This window comes from Equus asinus, chromosome 3, assembly GCF_041296235.1.
Source record: "Equus asinus isolate D_3611 breed Donkey chromosome 3, EquAss-T2T_v2, whole genome shotgun sequence".
NCBI classification, from domain to species: Eukaryota; Metazoa; Chordata; class Mammalia; order Perissodactyla; family Equidae; genus Equus; species Equus asinus.
Window position 1 is genome coordinate 49,160,730 of NC_091792.1, and position 26,059 is coordinate 49,186,788.

The window sequence follows — 26,059 nt, forward strand, 5'->3', positions numbered from 1 at the left end:
GTACCTAAACTGTGCCAGGCATGTGAGAATCTGGGAAACAGATATGGAAGACATACATAATATGGGGTTAAATACATTTTATTGTATACAAATAACATATTTAATTGTGAATAATCCTTGTGTCCCTTTAAGTGATTAAATAGTAGAGTCTACTGAATAGTGCTCAAATAATGGGAATCTGCACAGATAATGAAAAGCTTGCTTATGCATAATTAGTAAATATTAACTCTAATTATAGTCTAATATGTAAGGCTTTCTTTCTCTGTACCTGTGTTTAAAAAAAAATTAGGACATTTAAATTTACTGATAAGTTGCATTTATGATCAAAATCAATTTCAAAAGTATAAGTTTATAAAAATAGTTTATTTTAAAGACTCTCAACAGGACTTCAACATCTTATTTTCAGACATACCAAGAGACAATGTGTTCGGTATATTTTAATCCATGATGAAAGTTGCTCCAGATCTATTATTAGATTTACATGTGTTTAAATTGGGCAGGGATGGGGAAAGCATGGATTCAAAATTTTAATTAAATATTACATAATTGGATCTCACCCAAACGAATTTAAAGTGAGATTTTCATATGGATACAATTTCACAAAGGTTACAAATATATATCAACTTACAACTGAATGAGTCATTTAGTATTTTACAATGTTTTAAAAATCTAGCTCCATAACCGCTTTCCTTTTTTAAAAAAAAAAATCCTTCCCGTATAATATAAAAAGTCCACATTTCTCTGGAAATGTATACATTCACCTAATAGTAAGGTCCAAAATGAGAAGAATTACCATCTCCAGAAGAGGGGGGAGGAGGCAGGGGCGGAGGGGGAGGAGGTGGAGGTATGGAGTATGGTAAGGGAAGTAATGGATGAGGTGCCATGCCCGGTGCAGCCCAACCCATGTTTACAGATGCAGGCGGTGGAGGTGGTGGTGGTGGAGGATGGAGTGAAAAATTATGCACGTCAAACACTGGAGGAGGAAAGGGATACTGTGGCATGATAGGATTATCTTGTCTCTGAGGTGGAAATCCTGGAGTCTCCTGAGGGACCATATGTTCTGAATTATAAAACTGTGGAGGTGGGGGCCTGCCATGGCAAGGTTGAGGATATCTACCCTGGGAAAATGCTCGTGTAAATTCTTTGTTGCGATATCCTTTTGCATGCTCTGAAGAAGAGCTATGAGCATTCCAGTTCTGACGTACTTCTGCAAAATCTTCACCTGTGAGTGGAGGAAAAAAAACAAGAACAAAATTAAAAGTCATCTTAACACATCAAAAAACACTTTAAGATTTCAATAATGTCTTGTCTTTAACTTCCAGTATACTTTATATTATATAAGTTAAAAAAACTTATGCTTAAAATTATCCATTTTAAATGAATCCAAAAGGCCAAGAAATCAGGAAAGGGAAAGCCTAGCAAGGCAGAAAACTTTGAGACAACAACCATTTGACTCCAGCCAAACAGCACAGAGAAAACGACACCATCCCCAACAACATTCTCAAAGGTGGAGTGGAGAGCCTCGACTTCTACCCTTGAAATGCTTAAATGAGATGCCCTGGCACCCTGACCTGGGTAGTGTCAGAGCAGGGTGAGCTGGGAGCCAGTCACAAGGCCTCCTTTCAGTGATAGTGGAGACCACATGGGGTACCCAACTTCCACCGCCACCAGCAGGAGCACAGTGTTCCTCCATCTCCTGCACGGGGGTGGTGTCACAGAAGACCTAGTGGAGTCAGGACTTTCATCACAGCCCAGCGCTAATGAAGTCAGCCCCCACTGGTGTCAGGGGAGCTGTTATGAGGCACTCCTACCCCGACTAGGCATGACAGGAGGACTATCCTTGCCCAGCAGTAACAAGGCACCCCGGCCTAGGTGTCAACAGAGACTGAAAAGAAAACCTGGACTTCTATCCCCATCTGCTAGTAAGAGTAATAAGGTGACACCCTTCTTCCTTTCTCTGACAGAGCAGTTTTAAAAACAAAAAAACAAAATTGCTAAAACAGAAGATTTAACTAAGATCTAGAGTCTCATAACATAATACCCAATATGTCCAAGTTTCAATTAAAAATTATTCATCATATCGAGAACCAAGATGATTTCAAACTCAATGGAAAAGGAAAACCAATCAAGGCCAATATCAAGATGACAAAGATGTCAGAATTATCTGAGAAATATTTTAAAGCAGTCACCATAAAAATGCTTCAAAAATATTATAAACACACTGGAATAAAGTCTCAGCAAAAAAAAAAAAAGAAGATCCAAAGAAACAAACAGAAATTTTAGAACTGAAAATTCAATAATGGAAATAAAAAACTCAATGGAGGGCTCAATAGCAGAATGGAGGGAACAGAGAAAAAGAAGAGGCAACCAAAAGAACAATGGAAAATATCCAGTCTGAAGAGCAGAAAAACAATAAACTGAGGGGAAAAAACGAACAGAGCTTCAGGAACCTGTGGGACTATGACAAAAGATCTAACATTTATGCCATCAGAATCCTAGAAAGAAAGGGAAAAAAACGTAAAGCAGAAGATGCACTTGAAGAAATAATGACTGAAAACTTCTCAAATTTGCCCTAAGACATAAACCTACAGATTCAAGAAGCTAAATAAACTCCAATCAGAATAAACCCATACCAAGACACACTGTGGTCAAACTTCTGAAAAGTAAAGACAAAGGAAAAACCCAAAAGCACAAAGAGAAATGACATCTTACCCATAGGAGAAAAATAATTCAAATGATGGTAGATGTCTCATCAGAATCCATGAAGGCCAGAAGGAAGTGGCACAACATTTTTAAGTGCTCAAAGAAAACTATTAATCTAGAATTCTTGACTGAGTAAAAATATTCTCAGGAAAAAGGGAAACCAAATACATTTTCAGATAAAGGAAAACTAAGAATTTATCTGCAGCAGACCTGCCATAATAGAATAGCTAAAGCAAGTTCTCAAAACAGAAACAGTAAGAGAACCCTGGAATATCAGAAAGGAAGAAAGAACACAGTAAGCAAAAGTATGAGCAAATACAATAAAACTTCCTTCTCTGATTGAGTTTTCTAAATTGTATTTGATGGTTGAAACAAAACTTTTAACAGCTAATGTGATTTCAATTGTATGTATATGAAATATTTAAGGCAATTTATATTACAAGCCAGGGAAAATAAAGGAACATAAAGAGAGGCCAGGTTTCTACACTGTACTCAACTAGTAAAACAATGATACCAGTAGACTGTGATAAGTTAAGTATACATAATTTAATACCTAGAGCAACCAGTGAAAAAATTATACAAAAAAGATACACTCAAAAACACTAGAGATAAATCAAAATAGAATTCTAAAAAGTGTTATAGTAACCACAGGCAGGGAGAAAAAAGAAAATAGAGAAATGAAAACCAGTGAGAATAAACAGAAAAGGGCAGACTTAAGCCCTAACATATCTTAATAAGCACATTAAATATAAATGGTCTAAATACACCAATTAAAACACGGAGACTGGCAGTCGGCCCTGTGGCATAGCGATTAAGTTCAGCGCACTCCACTTCAGCGGCCCAGGTTCGGATCCTGGGTGTGGACCTACACCACTCATCAGCCATGTTGTGGTGGCAACCCACATAGAAAGTGCAGGAAGACTGGTATGGCTCTTAGCTCAGGTCGAATCTTCCTCAGTAACAACAAAAAACCACAGAGATTGGCAGAGGGAGTTAAAAAAGATAATTCAACTATACGTCTACAAGAAAATCATTTCAAATGATATAATCAGGTTGAAAGATAAAGGATGGAAAAAGATACAATATGCAAACTTTAATTAAAAGAAAGGAGTAGTTATATTAATATCAGATAAAGTAGGTTTCAGAGCAAAGAAAATTACCAGAGAAAAAGAGAGACATTTTATAACCATAAAAGGATTATCTACCAAGATATAGTAATCCTAAATGTGCATGCACCAACCACACTCCCTCTCTCAATAACTGATAGAATAACCGAACAGAAAATCTCCAAGGGTAAAGAAGAACCCAACACCACCAGCAACCAACAGAATCTAATTGACATTTATAGAATTTTCTACCACATAAGAGCAACATACACATTATTTTCAAGTGCCCACAGAACATACACCAAGGTAAACCATATCCTGGCCTATAAAACCAACTTCAAAAAAAGGTAAAAAAATGGATATCATACACAGTATGTTCCCCACCCACAATAGAATCAAGCTAGAAATCAAAACAGAAAAACCTCCAAGCACTTGGAAACGAAATAATACTCTTCTAAATAATCCATTGGTCAAGGAGGAAGTCTCAAGTGAAATTAAAAAAAAAAATGAAGCTGAATAAAAATAAATACAACATATCAACATCTGTGGAACTAATTTAAGCAGTAAAGTCTCAAATAAGTAATCTAAGCTCTCACCACAAGAACTAGAAAAAGTAGATCAAAATAAACCCAAAGCAAGCAGTTGCAAGAAAATGATAAAGAAAAGAAAGAATGAAACTGAAAACAGAAAATCAATGACACAAAGACCTGGTTCTTAAAAAGACCAATAAAATTGGTAATCCTCTAGGCAACACTAACAAAGCAATACAAGTTGCAAATTACCAATGCCAGGAAAGACAACAAAAGGATAATAAGCAATACTGCAAACAAGTCTACACATAGGAATTTGACAAATCACATGAAGTGGACCAATTCCTTGAAAAACACATACTAGTATAATCCACTCAATGTGAAATAGATATCCCTATTAAGGAAACTGAATTTGCATTAAAAACCCTCCCAAAAAAGAAATCTCCAGGCTGAGATGGTTTCACTGGAGACTTTTACCAAATACTTAAAGAAGAATTAATACCAATTCTATACAATCTCTTCAAGAGAATATCAAAAATTACCAACTCATTTTATGAAACTAGTATTACCCTCACACCAAAACCAGGTGAAGACACGTAAAAAGAAAAAAAGAAAACTAGAAAACTATAGACCAATATCCTTCATGAATATAGATGCAGAAATCCTTATCAAAATATGAGCAACAGAATTCAACAACATATATAAAGAATTATACACTATGAGCACCTTGGTTTATTCCAGAGATGCAACAGCTGGGTCAATATTCTAAAAACAATGTAATCTACCTTATTAACAAGCTAATGAAGAAAAATTATGTGATCTTATTCAATGAAGAAAAAGTAATCATCAAAATTTAATACTCATCCATATTTTTTAAAAGTTCAGAAAAACAGAAATAGATGAAAATTTTCTCAACTTGATAAAAAACATTTGCAAAAACCCTATATCTAACATTATACTTGACGAAAGACTGAATGTTTTCTCCTATGATAAGAAACAAAGCATATCTATTCAACATAATGCCAGAAGTTATAGCTGGTAAAGTAAGAAAAGACAAAAAAAATAGACTGAAAGAAAAAAAAAGAAATAATACTGTCCCTATTTGCAAATGACATTAATTCGCTAGGTAGAAAATCTCAAGGAAAAAACTCCTAGAACCAGTGAGTGAGTTCAACAAGGTCAAAAGACAAGCTAAACATACAAACATTAATTCTATTTCTACATTCTAGCAATGAACATATGGACACCGGAATTAAAAATGCAACATCATTTACAACAATTCAAAAAAAAAAATACTTGGGTGTACATCTAACAAAACAGTGTACAAGACTTGTATTCTCAAAACTACAAAATGCCGCTGAAAGAAATCAAAGATCTAAGCTAATGGAGCTGCACACCGTGTTTGTGGAATGGAAGACTTGACATAGTTAAGTTGTCAATTCTCTCCAAACCAAAATCCAGGTTTAATGAAACTCGTATCAAAACACCAGCAAGACATGGGGCCGGCCTGGTGGCACAGTGGTTAAGTTCGCATGTTCTGCTTTGGTGGCTCAGGGTTTGCAGGTTCAGATCCCAGGCGTGGACCTAGTACCACTTAAGTTCGCATGTTCTGCTTTGGTGGCTCAGGGTTTGCAGGTTCAGATCCCAGGCGTGGACCTAGCACCACTCCTCAAGCAACACTGTGGTGGCATCCCATATAACGTAGAGGAAGGCTGGCACAGATGTTAGCTCAGCTAGTCTTCCTCAAGCAAAAAGAGGAGGATTGGCAACAGACTTTAGCTCAGGGCCAATCTTGTTAGCTCAGGGCCAATCTTGCTCACAAAAAACACAAACCAGCAAGAATTTTAGAGAAGACTATTCCAAAACTCATGTGGAATGACAAAGGAATTAGAAGAGCTAAAATAATTTTTAAAACTTTTAGGGAAAAAAAATGAGAAAATCTTTGGGATATAGGTCTGGCAAGAAATTCTCAGACTCCATAAAAGGAAAACTGATGATTTGGGCTTCACCAAAATTAAAAACTTTTGCTCTCAAACAGACCTCTTAGGAGAATGAAAACATAAAGCGACAGACTAGAAGAAATTATGTACAAACTCTCATAACTCAAGAGTAAAAAAAAACAGAAATACAATTAGAAAATGGGCAAAAGACAAAGAAATATATCACTGACAGCAAATGAGCACACGGGAAGATTTTCAATATCATTAGCCATTAGGAAAATGCAAGTTAAAATCACAATTAGATGGGGCCGGCTCTGTGGCCGAGTAGTTGAGTTCACGGGCTCTGCTTCAGTGGCCCAGGGTTTCAGCAGTTTGGATCCTGGGCGCGGACATGGCAGGGCACATCAGTCCATGCTGAGGCGGCATCCCACACAGCACAGCCAGATGGACCTACAACTACAATCTACAACTATGTATTGGGGGGCTTTGGGGAGAAGAAGGAGGAAAAAAAAAGAAGACTGGCAACAGATGTTAGCTCAGGTGCCAATCTTTAAAAAAAAAATTATCTCTAAAAAGATCACAATTAGATAGCACTACACAACTATTAGAATAAAAAATAGTGAAAACACCAAATGCTAGTGAGAATGCAGAGAAACTAAGTCGCTCACACATTGGTGATGGGAACACAAAGTGGCACAGCCACAGTGAAAAACATGATGGCCGTTTCTTAAGAAATTAAACATATTAACTATCATAGAATCCATTTTTCCCAGAGAAATGAAAATCTGTGTTCACACAAAAACCTGTACACAAATGTATACAGCAACTTTATTTCTATAACCAAACCTGTTAACAACCCAGATGTCCTTCAACACACAAATAGTTAACCTGTGATATCATTCAAACCATGGACTACCACTCTGGAACGAAAAGAAACAAACTTGACACACACAAGAATCTGGATGAATCTCTAGAAAATCATGCTCAGTGACAAAGCCAAAGCTGATGATAACATGTTGTATGACTCCATTTATATAACCATTCTTGACACGACAAAATATATCACAAAAATGGAGAACAGAGTAGCGGTTGCCAGGAGTTGAGGAGGAGGTGGGGGGAGGGGATGGGAGTGACTATAGAAAGGCAACATGAGGGATCTTTTCTGTGATGGACAGGTTCTGTGTCTTGATTGTATCAATGTCAGTATCCTGGCTGTGCTATTGTACTGTATAGTTTTGCAAGATGTTGCCATTGCAGGAAACCGGGTAATGAGCATACAGGATCTCTCTGTATTATTTCCTACAATTGCATGTGTATCTAGAAAAAGTTTAGTTTTAAAAAAGGAAAAAGAAAACAGGAAAGATATAATAAAAAGGAATGCATGTTAAAAAATAAAATACCTTGATTTAGGTATTAAGTATCATATCATTTAATTCTAATCTAATTAAATGATTAGATTAAATCTAATCATTTGATTTATTCATGGAAGTAAACAGGTTTCTTAAGGAAAAAGCACAAATGATAAGCACAAATGACTCTAACAAGGCTTAATTTGCCTTTTACCCCAGAAGCCATTTTTATATTCTGAAGCTTGAAAAACTACCACTGAATATTCCTTGTGACTCTCTCCCACCACATCCCATGCTGTGTAATGCCTCCAATGCTAGCTGCATGCCAGGAGGTAAAAAGAGAACCCAGATGCTTCCTTCAGTTTTATTGCTGATGAACTTACATAAATGTAAATAATGATTTTAAAAAATTACAAGATAATGCATTTACTTACTTGATTCATTAAATTCAGATTTGAATTTTTTCCGGCCTTGAATCTGAGATTTTTTCCTCTGTTTGGCCTCTTTTTCCTTTTCATCATCACTGAAATCTAAGGCCTTATAGGAAAAAAAGAGAGACTTATGTCACATGGATTTACCAATTCAACAGCATATACTTGGAGGTAAGTAGAATAAGCTTATTATTGAATACCGACCCTGAAAGAAAACTACTCTTTTCAATACTTAATATTCTCCAGTAATATTCAAATTAACTACATAATAGAAAAATAGTTTTTGATGAATGCCTAATAACTCTGAATTAACAGAAGTCAGTAATCAAGATGAGTACTCAAGGATTTTTTGTTTCTTAAAATTCCTAGAAAGTTTCAGATAGGTAACTTTAAAATGCCAATCTTTAGCAAACTTCAGATATGGGTATTCCCTAGCTAGAAGTCTGACTTCCAGCTTAAAATCAAGATTCATCATAGTGCCACTGTCAATGATGCTAAAGAAAGGAGTAGTTAGGAATAAGCAAATATCATAAATTATCAGATCTAATATAAAAATACAAGATAATGTTATACCTTTCACTCATTCAAAAATGTACACATACCCATTATATGCGAGGCCTGTTCTAAACACTTTACAGATACTAATTCTTTTAATAATATAACGTCAGGTATACTAAGAGTTGTAAATACATACTAAGACAAAGTAAGGGGGGAGAAAATCATGGGGGATGCTATTTAGATAGGACGGCAGGAAAAGGTTTTGATAAGCAGATCCATGCATGACCCAACTTCCAAGAGGAAATCATTTTAAATTACAAGAGGGAGAGTCAAACATAACTAAGAATTGAGATTCCCTGTTATAGCCCACCAAAAAACAAGACTTATGAGCTATATATTATGACTTCTATGATTTCTTAAAATTCAGGAATTTTCCGTTGTTAGTGCCATAAGTCGATTCCTAGTGACCCTGTAGACAGCAGACTGGAACCCCGCCTGATCTTTCTCACTTTTCAGTGCTATATCAGACAAGGCTCCACTACTATTCACAGGGTTTTCATGGCCAAGTTTTTTGTAAGTGGGTGGCCAGGTCCTACCTCCTAGTCTGTCTTAGTCTGGAAGCTCCACTGAAACCTGTCCACCATGGATCACCCTGCTGGTATTTGAAATACCAGTGGCACAGCTTTCAGTGCCACAGGATGACAACCAACAGACAGTATGACAACAGATAGACTGGTAGTGTGTTTCCCTGACCTGTAAACAAACCCTGGCCGCAGCAGTCAGAGCACGGACTAGCAACCACTAGACCACCAGGACTGGCTCTCAGGCATTTTATTATTCTATTAATATCAGAAAAAGATATTACGTTTTATTAAAAAATATATGAAAGCAGGCTCACTGTGCATGCATGTGTGCACATTTAAAAGGAAGAAATGTCTATGAAAAGTTTTTGTATGGGATTTTCAGTATGGACTTGCTGAAATATATGCTAGATCAAATCTTCCATGAACCAAGAGTCCATACACCTCAGAATCTATAATCAAATTCAAAAACATCAATTAATTTTAGTACTTTCAAGCACATGTTCTTTTATTAATGATTTTAGCGTGCTAAGGTTTTTAAGCTCATGTTAAATCTGGTATCTGCTAGACATTAGAAAGTATTAGGATTAGATGGAAAACATTCCGTTCTCTGAAATTGTTCATTCAAATAACAAAATAGACAAACCAATGAACTTAGTGCTATGGAAGTGTAGGGCTGAAGAAAGAAAAAAGGGCAAGGAAAACTTGTTGGTACGGGTAACCCAAGGAGAATCTCTAATGACTAGTTAGCAGCAAAAAGACGGGAAAGAAAATTTTCAAAGAGTGGGAATATGTGCAGAGGCACAGCATATTCAAGAATTGAAAATGGTTCTGTAAGGCAAAGTGAAACCTTCTTATATAGGGAAATCAGAGATGATAAACCGGAGAATAAAGAACCTTATTGTGTTATCTTAAATAACTGGGCATCATCCTAAGAGCAGGAGGGAGGTATTAAAGGATTTTAATTGGCAACAGTTTATTTTGAGAGACTACTTTGGCAATATTTTGCTATCACCTCCCAAAATCAGAGAAAAATTCACATTTTTCTTGTACACAAATTAATTTAAATTTGCATTCATCAAACACATTTATTCAACCACAAATTACATATTCATGTTAGAAACAGATATGAAGATGAATAAGATGCATTCTCTGTAAGTAATTTTTAGCTCCTTTATGCAAGTTCAACATTTCCTATTTTCACAGTATGATTTCTTTTAAAGTTTAAACCCCAAAATTCCAAACTCTAATCTATGATTAGTACCAGGCAGTAATTCTATACTACAAAATTTCATCATCATAAAATAAACTTGTGAATCTCAGAGTTTTCTATATTATGGAAATAAGGGACATTCAGTCATCTACTTAGAAAAAAACAAACCTCATGAGGTATGCTGAGATTTAATTTTTATAATTAACCTAATCAAACCAATTTTAAGCAATTAACTTTACCATAACTAGCAACTTCAATGCTTAGGTCTGAAACAACAGGAATGTACCATAATATTTACATTTCGCAAGAAATACGTTTCAAGACCTTTGTGAATTCTCAAATAGTTTAAAAACACATAATTTCAGTAATAAGATGCCCTAAACATAACCAAGAACATTAAGTGAATCTTAAGGGCCTTAATGGAAAACACACGCAATACAATGACATAAACCAGAAAACATAATCCCATGGCAATGTGGAACTAAACTAGGATCACTCACTGGTTAAGGGACTCTCTGAGTGGGCATTCTCTGATTCATGCCTCAGCAAAATTAGAAATTAACACAGACCACGAATCTTCAGCATTGCTTAAGAACATCTAAAACATCTATTTTTTCTTTTATATTGTATAAATTCATTCTATTCTCAAGAAATGTATACACTCATTGTGATTTATATTTCAATAACTTACAAAAAAAGAAAACATGCTTAAACATTTCCACAGAAAGTTAAAACAAAAATAAACCAAATTTTTAATTTAACTTTTAGGTATTAACAAGAATAATACAGATTATTCCTGACTATTCCATATCTCTAGAAAGACTGTGCATCAAGCTACTTTGGGACATGAAACTAGTCTTGCGGACATGGATTCAAGAAGGAAAATCAAGAACTCTCTTTTTAGGAAGGTAATCACACTGTAAAAAATGGAGAAGTGGGTAGATTCTAGTGATTTTGAACCTCCAAAAGAAAGGCAGCTTATTAAAAGCACCATTAATAAATGTCTTCATGTTCCACATGAACTTAACCAAACTGAAGAATAAAATCTTTTAAAATAATGACAATTCTGCCTTTACTAGGTATCAACAAAACTGATTTTAAAAAATAGGAAATTACAAGGAAAATGATAAGCTGATAATTATTAAAGTGTGAGTGAAAATATTTTCTTTCTAAAATGATCAATCAAAACCTCTCACTGAGGGAAAGGAAACAGTCATTTGGGAGAAGGAGAGTGCATGGGCTTGCAGAAGACAGTGTGACTGCCGAGTAGCACTAAGGACGCCTTAAGGTCAAGAATGATGAATTTATAAGATTAAGTCCTGCCTTACTTTCTAAAATTTTGTGTAAAAAGATTTACACTTACTTCTGGTGGTGGCTCCTGATCATTCTTCCATGACGCATCTGATCCCCTATCCCTAGAAAGAAGAAAAACATCAAAGGTACTTATTAAGATTCTGGTAAGCATTTATAACTTACTAGTATGGAAAACAGTAAAGTAGAAGACATGAGCTCAACCCTTAATTTTGCAATACACATGAAAGTAAGAGTAAAAAGTAAACGACCATTTATATGTCCTTTACCTTGTTTCAGAAGATGTGAGAAGCTCATTACAAAACCACAACATTTGGACATACATAAATATTAGGACCGGGGAATGAGAACAAGAAGCCAAGGCTGTGGTATGCAGAGGAAAGTGGTTTTGCAGTTCATAAGCATCTCCAGATGCTATAACTTTGACTGACACTTTCCTGACACCTGAGCTCATTCATAAAGCTTACTTCAATAAATACTTATTTTACACCAACTATAGGTCAGACACTGGTCCAGGTGCTAAGGACACAGAAACGAACATGAAGCACTCTCTATCCAAGATTTCACAGTTTTAATGGCAGAGATAACAACATGAAATTCTTTTTCCTCGATTTACCTGAGGAATATCAATGGCACTCCATGAGTAACAAAGGCTTACTCAACAGTGATTCTTTTTTTTTTTAAAGATTTTTATTTTTTTTTTCCTTTTTCTCCCCAAAGCCCCCCAGTACATAGTTGTATATTCTTCATTGTGGGTCCTTCTAGTTGTGGCATGTGGGACGCTGCCTCAGCGTGGTTTGATGAGCAGTGCCATGTCCGCGCCCAGGATTCGAACCAATGAAACACTGGGCCGCCTGCAGCGGAGTGCGCGAACTTAACCACTCGGCCACGGGGCCAGCCCCTCAGCAGTGACTCTTAAAGCAGACACAGTAAAATGAAGCCTACCTAGTTTGGGGAGGAAGAGGACAGTATAATCACAAACATTAATTACTTTTAGTGCAAAGTTTTATACTCTATGATCAACAAAACTATATATATCTATTATAAGGATGATTATAATTTCTGAAAGCTCATTTTTAATCTTCATCTTTTTAATCTTTTTATTTCATAGTTTGACAATATCTTGTTATTCAACTACTTTAAAATATTATAAAGTATTAGGAGTAGATGTTGTCCTCACTGCTTTAAACTAGATCTCAAAAATAAATGAGATTCTTAGGAATTCATTCATTAAAGTAATTAATCCATAAAAATTCATTTACAGATGTCAATGGGCTGGCACAATATGAAAATCACTAAGTTTGCTCTAAAATTTTGATTCAGAACTTTTCACATTGTGTATTGGCATTATCAATGATTTTTCCACCACTTAAAAAAAGCTTTTACTCATCAAATACCATCTTACACCTATGCATTTAACATAGCTACAGTACTTCTCTTTGCTTATATGCCATCTCATGGCCTGCAGTGCCCACAGCCTGGAGTTTAAAGACATAAATGGGAAAAGTTCCCCAATTAGCAATGCACTTACCACAGAAAATCAAAATCTACTAAAGAAAAGATCAAGCAAATTTCAAAAAGCTCTTTTAACAAGAGAGTAAGTTCATGGTAGGCTAGGATTAAAATAGCCTTACTAGAGGTGGGTAAGCGGGAGAGGAGCTGAACTTCTCTATCTCAAAGGCAAAGTACTCCACTGAGTTCCCATAACAGACACCACAATGCAGTCTAGAATAGAAGAGGCTTTGTCAAGTGGGGCTTCTGCAGGGTAGGCCTAATTTTCCATTCTTTAGTTTATTGTTACTGCTTTCCAGCACAAAATTCTTATTCTTGCACATAAAGACAAAGACTACTCCTATTGTTTAAAGTCCATTTAATAAACACCTTCAGAAAACTTTTCAGTTTACATGGGGGTTTTTTTTGCTGCTGCTGTTGTTGAAGATTAGCCCTGAGCTAATGTCTGTGCCAATCTTCCTCCGCTTTATATGTGGGTTGCCACCATGGCATGGCTGACAAGTAGTGTAGGTCTGTGCCCAGGATCCAAACCCATGAACCTGGTCCACCGAAGCAGAGAGCACTGAACTTAACCACATGCCACGGGGCCAGCCCCAAGTTTATCTGTTTTAAGCTAAAATATGCTGTTAAAAGCTAAATATATGGCATAGCACCAGTGATATCCCAATATTCAAAGCAGAATAAAATGTTAATTATTTAAGTGATGATTTTAAAACATACTAGACTCTTTATGACTGTATCATCTATTTAATTCACCTTTCTTGTCAGTGGACCTTACGCAGTCTGAAGAACAACTTAAGCAAAATGTTTCATCAAACTATGTGAATCCTTAAACATGAATTTAATCAATTACAAGGAACAAAATTTTCACCTCTGAAATAATAAATGAAATTCAGAGACTTGATTTAACATGTAAGTGGTATAGAGACCTTCTTATGCCACAGAACTGGGACCAGTACACTTGACATAGCACCAAGGCTACTTCCTGACTGAAGTTCCTTTGTATTTCCTGCAAAAACCACATCCTTAATGCTTCACCTAAATTTCAAGTTTCCAACTAAAGACAGGACTTGTCTGTCAAACGAAGTGAAAAGTCTTTTTGGATTCAGGATTCCTCTCGCATTCCCCAATCTTTCACAGTCTTTTCTTCCACTCTTAATTGGACATTATTTTTTTAGTGCCTCATATTCATTACATCTTTCCAAAGTATTCAACTTATTTTTACAGAAAAAGCTATGCTATTTGAACTATATGTCATTGATTTATATAAATTAAATTATATAAGTTTGACTGATATAAGTAGCTCTACAGCTAACACCTGGTAACAATTAACACATGGAAAATATACAATTAACCAGTGGGAGCATAAATATGCAGAAATACTACTACCCACACGCCACAGGCATCATTTAGCATATTTACAGGCAAAATGAAGGGCACTGGTTTGTAGGTTGTCAACCCTATTTATCACAGTTTGATATACAACTTTTCACAGACATATTTTACTTCTCTCTTCTATAAATTTGCAATTTATACACAATCTGAAATTTACTCATTTTCTTTTTCTTCTTGAGTATTACAAAGTTTATTAAATAGTTAAGCCTATGACTATAATCCAAAGAAAATTTTACTTAAGTTGGAAAAGAATTTTTTAAATGATAATACTAATACTGAAAGAGTATGTATATAAAAGTATATAATGGAAAAAACAATGGATTAGAATTCAGAAAATTTTTATGGCTCAAATGTATTCTTACTAGTTGATCATGTCATTTTGGCCAAATGATATAAATGATCTCTATCTGTAGAATATCATAATAAATTGTAGCTTTCAGAGATGTTACTAGGAAAATAAATGAACTCTTTGGAAGATACGTACCATTTAACTACAAGAAACTGCCATCACTAAGAATTATTCCTAAAATATAAACATAAGACAAGCAAACAACACTAACATGTCAATCAAGTACTTACTGTTTAAGTTTTTCTGTGAATATATATTGAGTGAAGTCTTTCATTGATGGAGCAAAATACATAGTATCTTTTATTTTAATACCTTTATTCTCAATGTGCTCTGAAGAATTAAACCGTAACACATAAAATGGATGTGCAACAGGTCCAAATATCTCAAATATCTATAAAATAGAAGAAACATAAAGGCCTCCTTTAACATGACAAATGACTTGAAAAGTCAGTAATATTTAAAAAAGCAAAACACTGATAATTGCTATAACAAGGTAATTTTGTCAGCGTCAGAATAAAATTGTATTTCTATTTGTCATTTTTGCATAATCACAAAGTCTTCATAGTTTGATTATAAATGCATTAACTTATTCCACATTTCCTTTTTATGAATTTAAAACAAGTGTAACAAGTTAGTTCTTACTAAATTCAAATCATTTTAGTAATACCAGATGTAAATTATGAAGTTTTGGTTTTATTTTTGGTCATTTAAGTGGTAAGGTATGAAGAAAAGAATTACAATTGGTAACTTTTGAGAATTAAAACGCTGTCTCTGAGTCAGTGTCTCAAGACATAAAACTTAAAAGGCAAACTTCTGCTTTAATGGGTATTCAATCCCTCTATTTCCATATAGTGATTAACATCTTTAAAAAATTAAACCACAACTTTTTCTAATTCGAAAAGTAGTAAAAGCAGGTTTCAACATGAAGTTGCTTATTTCTCAAAAATCAAAGATGCTGTACAGCCTTTAACTTTTACATAAAGGAACTGCTTTTAGCACCAAGACAAATTATTTTATTTCTGAAAATGTTTTATGAAAGATGAAAGGAAGTCTCTTGTTTTCAAATTCTTCTCAAATACCTGAATTTTTAAAAATAATGTTTCTGACAACAAATTATGTATATTACAGAAACTGGACCATGACCAATGTCAGTGTAGATTTCACCATTAATGATTTTTTTCTTTTGAGATTATACTGTAGCTTTACATACTGCTCCCTTTTAAAACCTAAAGTTGCACTAAATTTTTGCATGTTACAAATATTATTCATAAGTATAATTTCAGTGGGTATATAACACTCCTATATAGATTTAGCACAATTTATTTAACTCGTCTTATACTACAGGACATTTAGGTAGCTTCCAATTTGTTCAGTATTATAAATAATGCCATGATGAACATCGTTATCCATAAACTTCTGTACTTAAGATTTCCTGAAAATTGATTTGTAAGGGATGGAATTATTGGAACCAAGAGTATGATTATTATTAAAAGTCTTGATGTAAATTATTAAATAATTTCCAAATAGCTTGGACCATTTTAAACCAACTGTATTGAAAGTACTCGTTTTATTACATCCTCAGTTCTTGCTTTTTGATAGTAAATGTTCTCATTTTATGCTCTGCAGTATACCATTCAAGCTTTTATTAATTCTCAATCTGGCATAAAACAACTCACCCATCATGGTACCAACGTTCTGAAGATAAGATTACTCTAAAAATAGCGAGAAATGTATTTGAAAGGATTTAGATAAAAACAGTAGACCTCTTCCAACCAGAAGTGCAAAGGATAGAAAGGGATACATGCAGCACAACTCTTCCTGGCCTACACTACATACACTAAAGTAATATATCATCTTACTTGTCACTTTTTTAAAAATCTTAAAAACAATTCACATTTTGTTTAACTCCCTTGATGAATATCGACAAATCTATACTTTAAGTCTGGACAGGGACAAAAATATCTTTAAAAAAAATTTCCTATGAATCCATTAGTACAAGGTACAGTAATGATTGTTTGTGACCTGGTATAAAAAGCTGTTTCCCAAGGATTTGTTTCCTGGATAGCAAGCTTCCATCTCCTAACTGGGAGAAATGATTTCACTAGGAAAATGCCTTAACAGCTTTGGGTTTATGCAGAGACTGGTTTGAACTAAACTGTAAGTGATTTTCAAATTCCTGGATAAAATCATAGCATACTTAGTTGCCAATTCTTAAGATCTGAAGTGTTTATAAGACACAGCACCATAAAATTATTATAAAGTTTTAAGTGAAATAACAGCACATACAGCAGGTATCAGGAAGCTGCCTTATGAAGTCAGTACACGGCATACACCAATACTGAGCCGGATTTACAGTCCTCCTTCAAACAGTCACAGGGATACTTGACTGAGTTCACAGAAGCAATCTGGCTAATTCAGAATTACAGAAAAGGAGGATTTAACAATATTTTAACCAATGATAGCTTCAGAGTATAGATTTTAGACTGGCTAATACCTGAGAGCTAAAGTGTGAAGAGCAACTTGAGACAAAGTAGGGCTCAGGCCAGCCCACTTCCTCTCACAGTTCCCTTAAACTTTGAATCCTGCTGTCTTTCCACCTGACTATGGGGATTTCGCAACTCCCATACTGCCTGACTAGAGATAAAAAGAAAGGAATAGGCGGGGCCGGCCCAGTGGCCTAGTGTTTAGGTTCAGGCACTCTGGTTCACGGGTTTGGATCCCAGGCGCAGACATACACACCGCCTCCTCAAGCTAGCTTGTGGAAGCATCCCACATACAAAATAGAGGAAGACTGGCACAGATGTCAGCTCAGGACAATCTTCCTCAAGCAAAAAGAGGAAGATTGGCAACAGATATTAGCTCAGGGCCAAACTTCCTCATAAAGGAAAAAAAAGAAAGGAACAGTCCACAAGGACAGTGTAAGAAACAGAACTCAGGATAGTAATGTCGAAGAGATTTACTTTAAGGTGGGCAATAGCTTTCTTTATACCTTAAATAATAGTATATATTCTGTAGAAATACTCATATAAAAATTTAATCCAACTAATGTTTTACACACACCCTGTTATTTGAAAGGTAGTTTTCAAAGTGTCCTTCTACTTAGCTCTAGCTTATAATACTCACCCCATCACTTACTCAAAAGTAGTATCTTTCTGCTAAAAGACCTGGAAGGGTTCCTGTCACACAAAGGAGTCACAAAGACACACCACTACCACCACATAGTACAGATATAGCATAGGGTCTGTGGGGAAAAAAACTGACAAGCAAGAAAGTAAGAGTATGTTAGCGCCCCAAATTCTCATTCCACAGCATAGGCTGGGTTTAGGTGTTCCATATGCCACACTGCAAGAGTTCCAGCGGTGGGGGGGCTGCCTGGGCCAAGTGGCCGCACATGCATAAAGAGCATTCTGAGAGAATAAGCCATACTCTCCTCCCCTCTCCACACACACCATGTTATATACTTACAGGTTAGCCTAAGAGGGACTAGGTAACGCCTAGTTTGTCTAGGGAACACGAAACATATCAAGGAATCTCCAGGCCCAGGAACAATGCTGGAGGGCTGTGCACGTGGAGGGCCAAGATCCACATGCTAGTGCTCTGTGAACAGCCTTCAAAAAACGCCATTAGCCAAAGGCCTTACTGTCTTTCCAGCTGAGCCTGATTTTGGCTAAACTACCAACAGAAGAAAGGGGGCAATGAACTCCCACAGCCATCCAGAATTGTCTCTTATCAATCGCTTTATACTATTTTGACTTTCCATTCATAAAAATGAAGACAATAAGAGTATTCTAATTCATTAGTTAGGTCAAATGATTGTTTCAATCACTGTGCATATTACTATATCACAAGTTACTGAGGGAGGGAAAAAAATCCACTCTATCAATATAATATGGAGACTTTCAGAAAATCATCACATACTACCAACCAAGACTAATATAAAGTATTCTTTAAAAAAAGATCAGTAAAACTTCCTAACCAATGATATCAGACAGGGAAATTGATTTCATTGTTTTGGTTTACTAAAAAGTAAAACAAACAATAATAATACAAACAAAACTTGCTCTAATAAATACTCAAAAGTAAATGCAAAACAAATAACCAACAAATTAGCTTATCAGGGATAATAGGTGGCATAGTTTGGTCAATTTTTTAAAAATCTCCTTATATTAAAGAACAAAACATTAAAAATGGAATTTCATTGATCATTTATCAAGAAGAACTAATTACTATTACGATTAAAGGGCAAAAAGTAGAATTCAAATCTGAGCTCGCCCTCCTCAAATCAGTGGGGAAGAGGGTGGGAGGTGGAAGGGAAAGGAATCAGACAGACCAACTGAGTTGTAAACTCAAAAATTTTGTGATTTTTCAGTAAATGGGATTTCTACAGAGTTTCAGTGACTTTAAAAAGATACACAAAGTATTTATCACCATGCCTCATTATTATTGTTATTACTGAAGAGCAGAGGGAAAAGAAGCGATGTACAAAGGTTTGACATTGAAGGGAAAACTAATATAGTATCTCGATGAGATACGCTAATGATCTAAAATCGATTCAATTTCATTTTCTAGCCATTGGGTTGTTTAACTGATACTCTCGGCCCTCCCTACCCCTGCCATTATTTTGGGGAATCATTTCAAAGTGCTTAGATTTATAATTAAATATTTTTAGGAGACTTGTCACTTCCTGAATTTACAAAGCTTTCTATGTAAAATTTAGAAATAGATTTAATTATTCCCTCTAGACATATGTCATATAGCTAAAGTCAGAGGCATAAATGTTACATTTTTATCCTTTCAAAGACAAACGACAGAAGAGCTGAGTATTAACATTATTAGTCACAATCATAGGACTGAAATTTCAAATGTATTCAGGATATAAGAAAAATGAGTTTAGAGGTTTTAAATTAGCAAAGTGTTGGGTATTTTGAAATTAAAATTGTCTAAGTTAGCTACTTAGAGAAAAAGGCAACTGTCATGAAAATCATAATAATAAGTTTCAATCCATAGTCAGAAAATCAAGAAATACACTTCTTTTGCTTCTTTTCCCCTCCCCTCTTCTACTACTTTCTTAAGGACAGCAAGAAATGTTTTGCTTTTGCACCTGCACAGATTATTGGTTTCTCCTAAAGAAGTGTACCATTGGGCATGGAGAGCCACTCACAGCCTGATCATCCACTCACCTTCCATTCTTTTTGTCTCTCAACCTTCTTGAAGGTTAAGCCCCCTCATATACCTCTAACCCCTTATAAAGGTCCCAGCAGTACCCGTACTTGAAACAAAAGCATTAAGAATAGGTACGTGAAAGGGGTACAGCACCATCCTTCAGGCATTAAAAACTCTTTCTTCCCTCACAAACTTTCTCAAGAATTGTCAAAAAATATCAGTTCTAAACTCCAGTTAATTCTGCCACTGACTGCTTTGTGACTCATTTCTCTTTGGTAAATTGGCCTATCAACCTAAAAAAAGTATATGTAGGTAGTGCAAGGTGCAGGACCCTGATAAAAACCTGATCTCTTCTAATTTATGTTAGAATGGAATAGCAGGAAAAGACAGAGAAAAGGGAAGCTCATGTGAGTGACTCAGTAACATAGGCCAAAGTATATGCTTTTTTCTGACTAAATGTAAATTAATTCTATCTCCTAGAACAAAAAAAAGAAGCCTACTGTTGCTTATCTGGGAAAAACTAAACCCCATAACGTTGCTTCTTTGAAGACAGCAGCTGGTTTCTTGCTTGTTTTCAACTCAATACACATTTACTTATTAGCACATATAATTTACGAAGGGCTGTACTTTGTACAGTGGGGAATAACGAGGTGAATAAAACACTGTCCTGGCGCCAGCCCCGTGGCTGGGTGGTTAAGTTTGCGCACTCCACTTTGGTGGCCCAGGGTTTTGCTGGTTTGGATCCCCGGCGTGGACATGGCACCACTTGTCAGGCCACACTGAGGCAGCGTCCCACATGCCACAACTAGAAGGACCCACAACTAAAATATCCAACTATGTACTGAGGGGACTTGGGGAGAAAAAGCAGAAAAAAATAAAAAAAGATTGGCAACAGTTGTTAGCTCAGGCGCCAATGTTTAAAAAAAACCCACAAAACAAAACACTGTCCCTACTACCAGAACAGGAACACTTGGTTGGTGTTTATATTCTTGTTCTTTGAAGGCTTTATATCCTCTGCTGACTGCTCAGAATTGTGTATTTGCTGGGTAAAATATGTGGTCTTCCCTATTAAGGATGGACATGCACTGTAGTTCCATTAGTTAGATGTTAAAAGGGACCCAACCTTAGGGTGAGTACTAAGTACACATATTCATAATTCCCCAGAATGTGCTCACAGCAATGCTTTATTGCTATCACTGAAATTTCTTTCCATTTGAAAAAGATTCCACTCTCAGCTTCCACCTGAGGAAGCCAGTCTAAAAAGTTTTGAGAGCCACTATTCAAAGGGACTCACAAATCAAAAAAGGTTAAGAACTACTACACTGTGGAAAGTCTCCCGCACTCAACTGAGTACCTGAAGGGTAGGGAACTGTGCCTTGTTCACTGTGTAGACCCACTGCCTAGCAAAGCACCTGACAAACATCAGGAAAAAAATCTATACATGTGCATTTAATGACTCAAGCAGGAAAGAGTAATAAGCAATATTAAACCAATATAGAGACGGACACCAAGTACTGAAGAGCATAAATAACGTACTAAAAGTTGAGAGCTACAGACTGCTCATCTACTAAAATTAATAAACTCTTTTTAGGACAGATAGGGAAAGTCAGGAAAACCAATCAACAAAGACACAGAATAATTTGTAAGATCTGAATTTTTTACAAACCTTTCCTGCTGCCTGTCGATCACTTTTAAAAATTACAGTCTCCTCATTAACTGGAGGTAAGTTAGTCATAGATTCAATTATTACTGAAAAATGAAACAAAATAGATTATTTCAAGATTTAATCAGAAGATACAGAATTTAAATGGGAATTTAGGTTTTAATTCCAACATAATTTTAAATGAAATTTAAGGTGAGATAATATACCTCAGTAACTATTCCTCTTGGATAAACAAAGTCTACTTATTACTGAGTGGCACCAAGAAAATAGATTCTACATATTTTTATTTAACACAAAAGCTATAATTCTAAGAAAAAAATTAAAGTACAAAACCTCATAGAAAACTTGAATCACCCATTAAAAAGTCAACCAATTCCAGCCATGTACATTTCCTTGAGCAATTTTTACCCAAAAAATATAATCACATTTAATCACAAAACTCCTGTTTTGTAAGAAATTAGTCTTCTTTCTCATTCTAGAAATTCTTTCCTACAAAGCACTGATTACTTACTGATATACAAAAAAGTTAGACTTCACAAAAGCATCTTCCTCTGAACAGATGAAGAACCAGAGAACTCACAGTAATTTTTATCACTTCCCTTCTCAAAAAGCAAAAGCATTATCCCACTAGTCTGGCATAATCTCCAATTCTTGTAAGTGCCACAAATGTTAAACTGATCTACTTCAGCAAAGAGAAAAAAATACACACAACAGGTTCTTAGAAAATTAGGGCAAACGGCAAGAATACTTTGTCACATTACATAGATAATGCCACATCTACCTGAGAGAGGAAATATATTAGTTCAGATTATTAAAATTCATTCAAAAAATTTCAATTGTATCCCAGTTAATTTCAACAGTTAGTGCTTCTAAGTTCTGAACATACATATAAGTAAGAGATGATGGATCAACATTTTTTAAGTTAGATCTGCACCTGGAATAAAGATGATGAGTAAAGACTGATAATGATAATGAGCACTAACAAAATTCATTGTCACTCATCTCTCCTTTCTAATCCCTTTCCCAAAGAGTCAAATTATATGAAAATAAAAGATCACCTAATCCAATATTCTTACTTTATAGAAAAATGAGAAAACAGGACTCAAAAGACTAATATTACCACCTGGCCAATTTCAGACCGAGTTACCACTGGAACCTAGATCCCTAGTTCCAAGACTCTTCCTGTAACAACACAACTACTGATTGTGTTTCCGCCGTGTAAAAGACCCATGCTTTTATTACTATGATTCTAGGTGGTACACAATTTCAGGTAGTTGGGTTCAAACAAATTTAAGAGTTTGTACCATATATTGATAGAAACTTTCAAAGGCTATGAATACTCTGAAGGTATGTACTTAGTACAAGATCCTTAATTTCATGAAATCTCTCCACGTCTACCTGATGGATAATATCTAATTAGCCTCTTGTATTTTCCAAGTTAAAAAAAAAGAACCAACCAACATAACTTCTAGAAGAACTGCAGAGTACAAAGCCAAATCCTCTCTTTTCATATTTGGGTACTAATTTGAATTTGTAGATTTTTTTTGCATAATATACTAATACTTGTATTTTCTTTTTTGTAATTTGATCCAAATAATGTTAGATATTTTAGGCATTCGAAACAGAGTAGCTTGTGCTGACTGTAATTCATTCAATCTTTATTCCCACCAACTTGAGAATTTTGCTAGTGTATTAGGATGTGTTAGTCAAAAACCTATTCTGAAAATGTATTATTCCATGTGTACCATATAGTTTATATTTTTTTCCTTGAGAATAAACATTGCAACCTAAATTTTTTCTATATATATCAAGTCTAATAAATGCTCAACTCATACTATGTAATCAAGTAATTACCTGTTTGGTTACTTATGCATATTATTAAAGACCATAAAATAACTTAAAAACTAGTAAACGTAATGACGAGAATCACGTAAAGAGTTTTAATCATTGTGATTTTTGTAAAAAGAAGTTTCACTTTATCAGAATTTTGATTAATAAATTGCAGAAGTACAAAATTATATAAGTATTAATTTTTTTAAATATTGATATGGGCACTGTTAGAAAAAGGTCAAAAGATAAAGTCCCATTTCTACCACTGACTCATTATACAACTGATCATAAGAGGAAGTGACTTGAATTTTTCCATGTCCTTGAAGTCCTGTAAACTAAGGGGGCTATGAATAATCCAGGTCTTCTGTCCAGTTCAAAAATCTCATGGATTTGTCAACGCTGAGTTCTAGTCTCAGGTGTGTCTTACTCTGAGAGTTAATGGCAGCTCCAGTAACTTCAAGGCCTTTCATAGACCTACCTCACATCCTGGGGCTAAAAGAAATCTGTAATATCTAGTTCTCTATAATCCAATAAGCTTCAGATTTCATGCCGTTAATACCAGTATTAAATCACAGAACTTTCTAATTTACATGTTTACAAAATAAAATCAAAGGTGGTAGGCAGAATAATCCACCCTCCTGCAGAAAAAAAAAACAAAAGGTACCACAACCTTAATCCCTGAACCTGTGAATATGTTACCTTACATGAAAAAAAAGATTCTGCAAATGTGATGAAGGTTAAGGACCTTGAAATGGGGAGATCATCCTGGATTATGCATGTAGGCCCAACCTAAGGAGTCCTTAACAGCGGAGCAGCTTTCCAGGCTGTGGTCAGAGAGAGACGCGATGACGACAGAAGAAGGGGCAGAGAGAAGGGACATTATTGGCTTTGAGGATGAAGAGGTCCATGAGCCAAGGAATGCGGGCCGCCTCTAGAAGCTAAAAGGAACAAAGGAATGGATTCTCCCAGAGCCTCAGGACAGAACTCAGCCCTGATGCCCAGTGAGACCCATATCAGACTTCCGGCCCGTAGAACTGTAAATAGTAAATTTGTGTTGTTTTAAGCCACCAAATTTGTAGTTATTTAACAGCAATAGAAAATGAATACACCAAACCATACAAAATGCTGAAGAAATATGTCAATAAAAGCAGACTTTAAATTTTTATAAAGACAATGTATTTATGGATTACTTGTATAAGTAAAAACAACATATCTATTCGAACGCAATGACTTACATATTTCACAGAAAATTCACTAGTCAAAGTCTTTGATTTGATTATTAGTGTATGCTTGGATATACATGATAATTTTAAATAAAATTACTTACATACCCAATTGCTCAATAATACTTGAAACCCTCCCAAGAGGCTTTAATTCAATATCTTCAGGCAGAATAACAGTGAGCTCTTCAACAGAAGGTAGTTCCTGTAATAGAAAAAAGCATTAACCTTCCTCCAGCTTCAACAACTTAACTCTAGACAACGGGACACAGTTTCCATTTAAAGTACTATACACATTTATGAAGATGGAACATTAAGTACTTATGCCATCTCCTTGATGTTATCCTTTCCAGTGTCTGACAGCATTTCTCCCACCTGCAACATCTCCGCGCGGCAGTGATGCAATAGGTCTAGAACCTACACTCCAGGCTGGCTAGACCAAGAACACAGACAAGAGTACCATTCTAGATTTTTGCAATCACTCTTAAACAAGAGAACAACAACAAAGCTATTCTTAAGGAATCCAAGGTAAAGAAAAGAGACAATTCACATAATAATTCCCAGAGACATTCCACTTGAAAAGAAATAATTCTACTGGTCACTGCAATTTCTCCACAGAAGAAGAGTTCTCTCTTAGCTGTCTTAATTTGGGTGAAGTAATTATTTGACTCTGATTAAATAGTGGAACAGAGAAGCAGCAATCTTTTCTGGGGCTGTGTAAAAAAGAGATAAATATAAACGTCTGGCCTCTTCAGAAAAAATACAGAATTCCTGGAAACAGAATGTAGGCTTCAGCCTAGAAAAGCTGTGAAGGTGTTGCCTGGTATCTTCCCTCGCAAGTTTAAAAACTAAATTTTTTACATCTACAGATTTCTCTTTTCTGACCCAGCTGCTAACTGTATCTCAGTTGCTATAGAAACTAGATATTGAAGTAGAGCTGAAGTTGAAGAGAAATCTAAGAATAAAACTGATCTTAGGTTTTAAATTAAATAAACAGCTTTCTATTCTTGACCTTTGCCAGAACATCATTATTAACTCTGAGAAGGAAGTTTTTCCTTAAGAAGGCTTGAAAGTGCAAAGAGCCTACTGACAGCATATTAGGAGTTAGTTTGGGAGGAGAAAGATAATTTTTTGGAGAAATATTGGCAAAGAGAAAATCTAAATATACAGTGTCCTGCAGATAAATTATCATGGGTAATCATTTTTCTCTATAGAGACGTAAACAAGGTTTTTAACAAAATCATTTAACCAGAGTTAAAGTATAA

The 26,059-nt window shown here is 35.3% G+C and overlaps 1 protein-coding gene across 1 annotated transcript in view; it reads right to left on the reverse strand.

The window, feature by feature from the left end:
- Nucleotides 1-344: 344 nt before the first annotated feature.
- Nucleotides 345-26,059, reverse strand: part of NAF1 (nuclear assembly factor 1 ribonucleoprotein) — a 44,493-nt gene continuing 18,778 nt past the window's right edge. Inside the window, exons 3-8 of the mRNA XM_014851463.3 lie at nt 24,906-24,999; nt 21,748-21,830; nt 15,149-15,309; nt 11,715-11,766; nt 8,063-8,165; nt 345-1,222 (exon numbers count right to left, since the gene is read on the reverse strand). Of these exons, the coding sequence (XP_014706949.2) occupies nt 762-1,222; nt 8,063-8,165; nt 11,715-11,766; nt 15,149-15,309; nt 21,748-21,830; nt 24,906-24,999 (954 nt within the window). The 3' untranslated portion in view covers nt 345-761. The remainder of the gene's footprint in view (nt 1,223-8,062; nt 8,166-11,714; nt 11,767-15,148; nt 15,310-21,747; nt 21,831-24,905; nt 25,000-26,059) is intronic.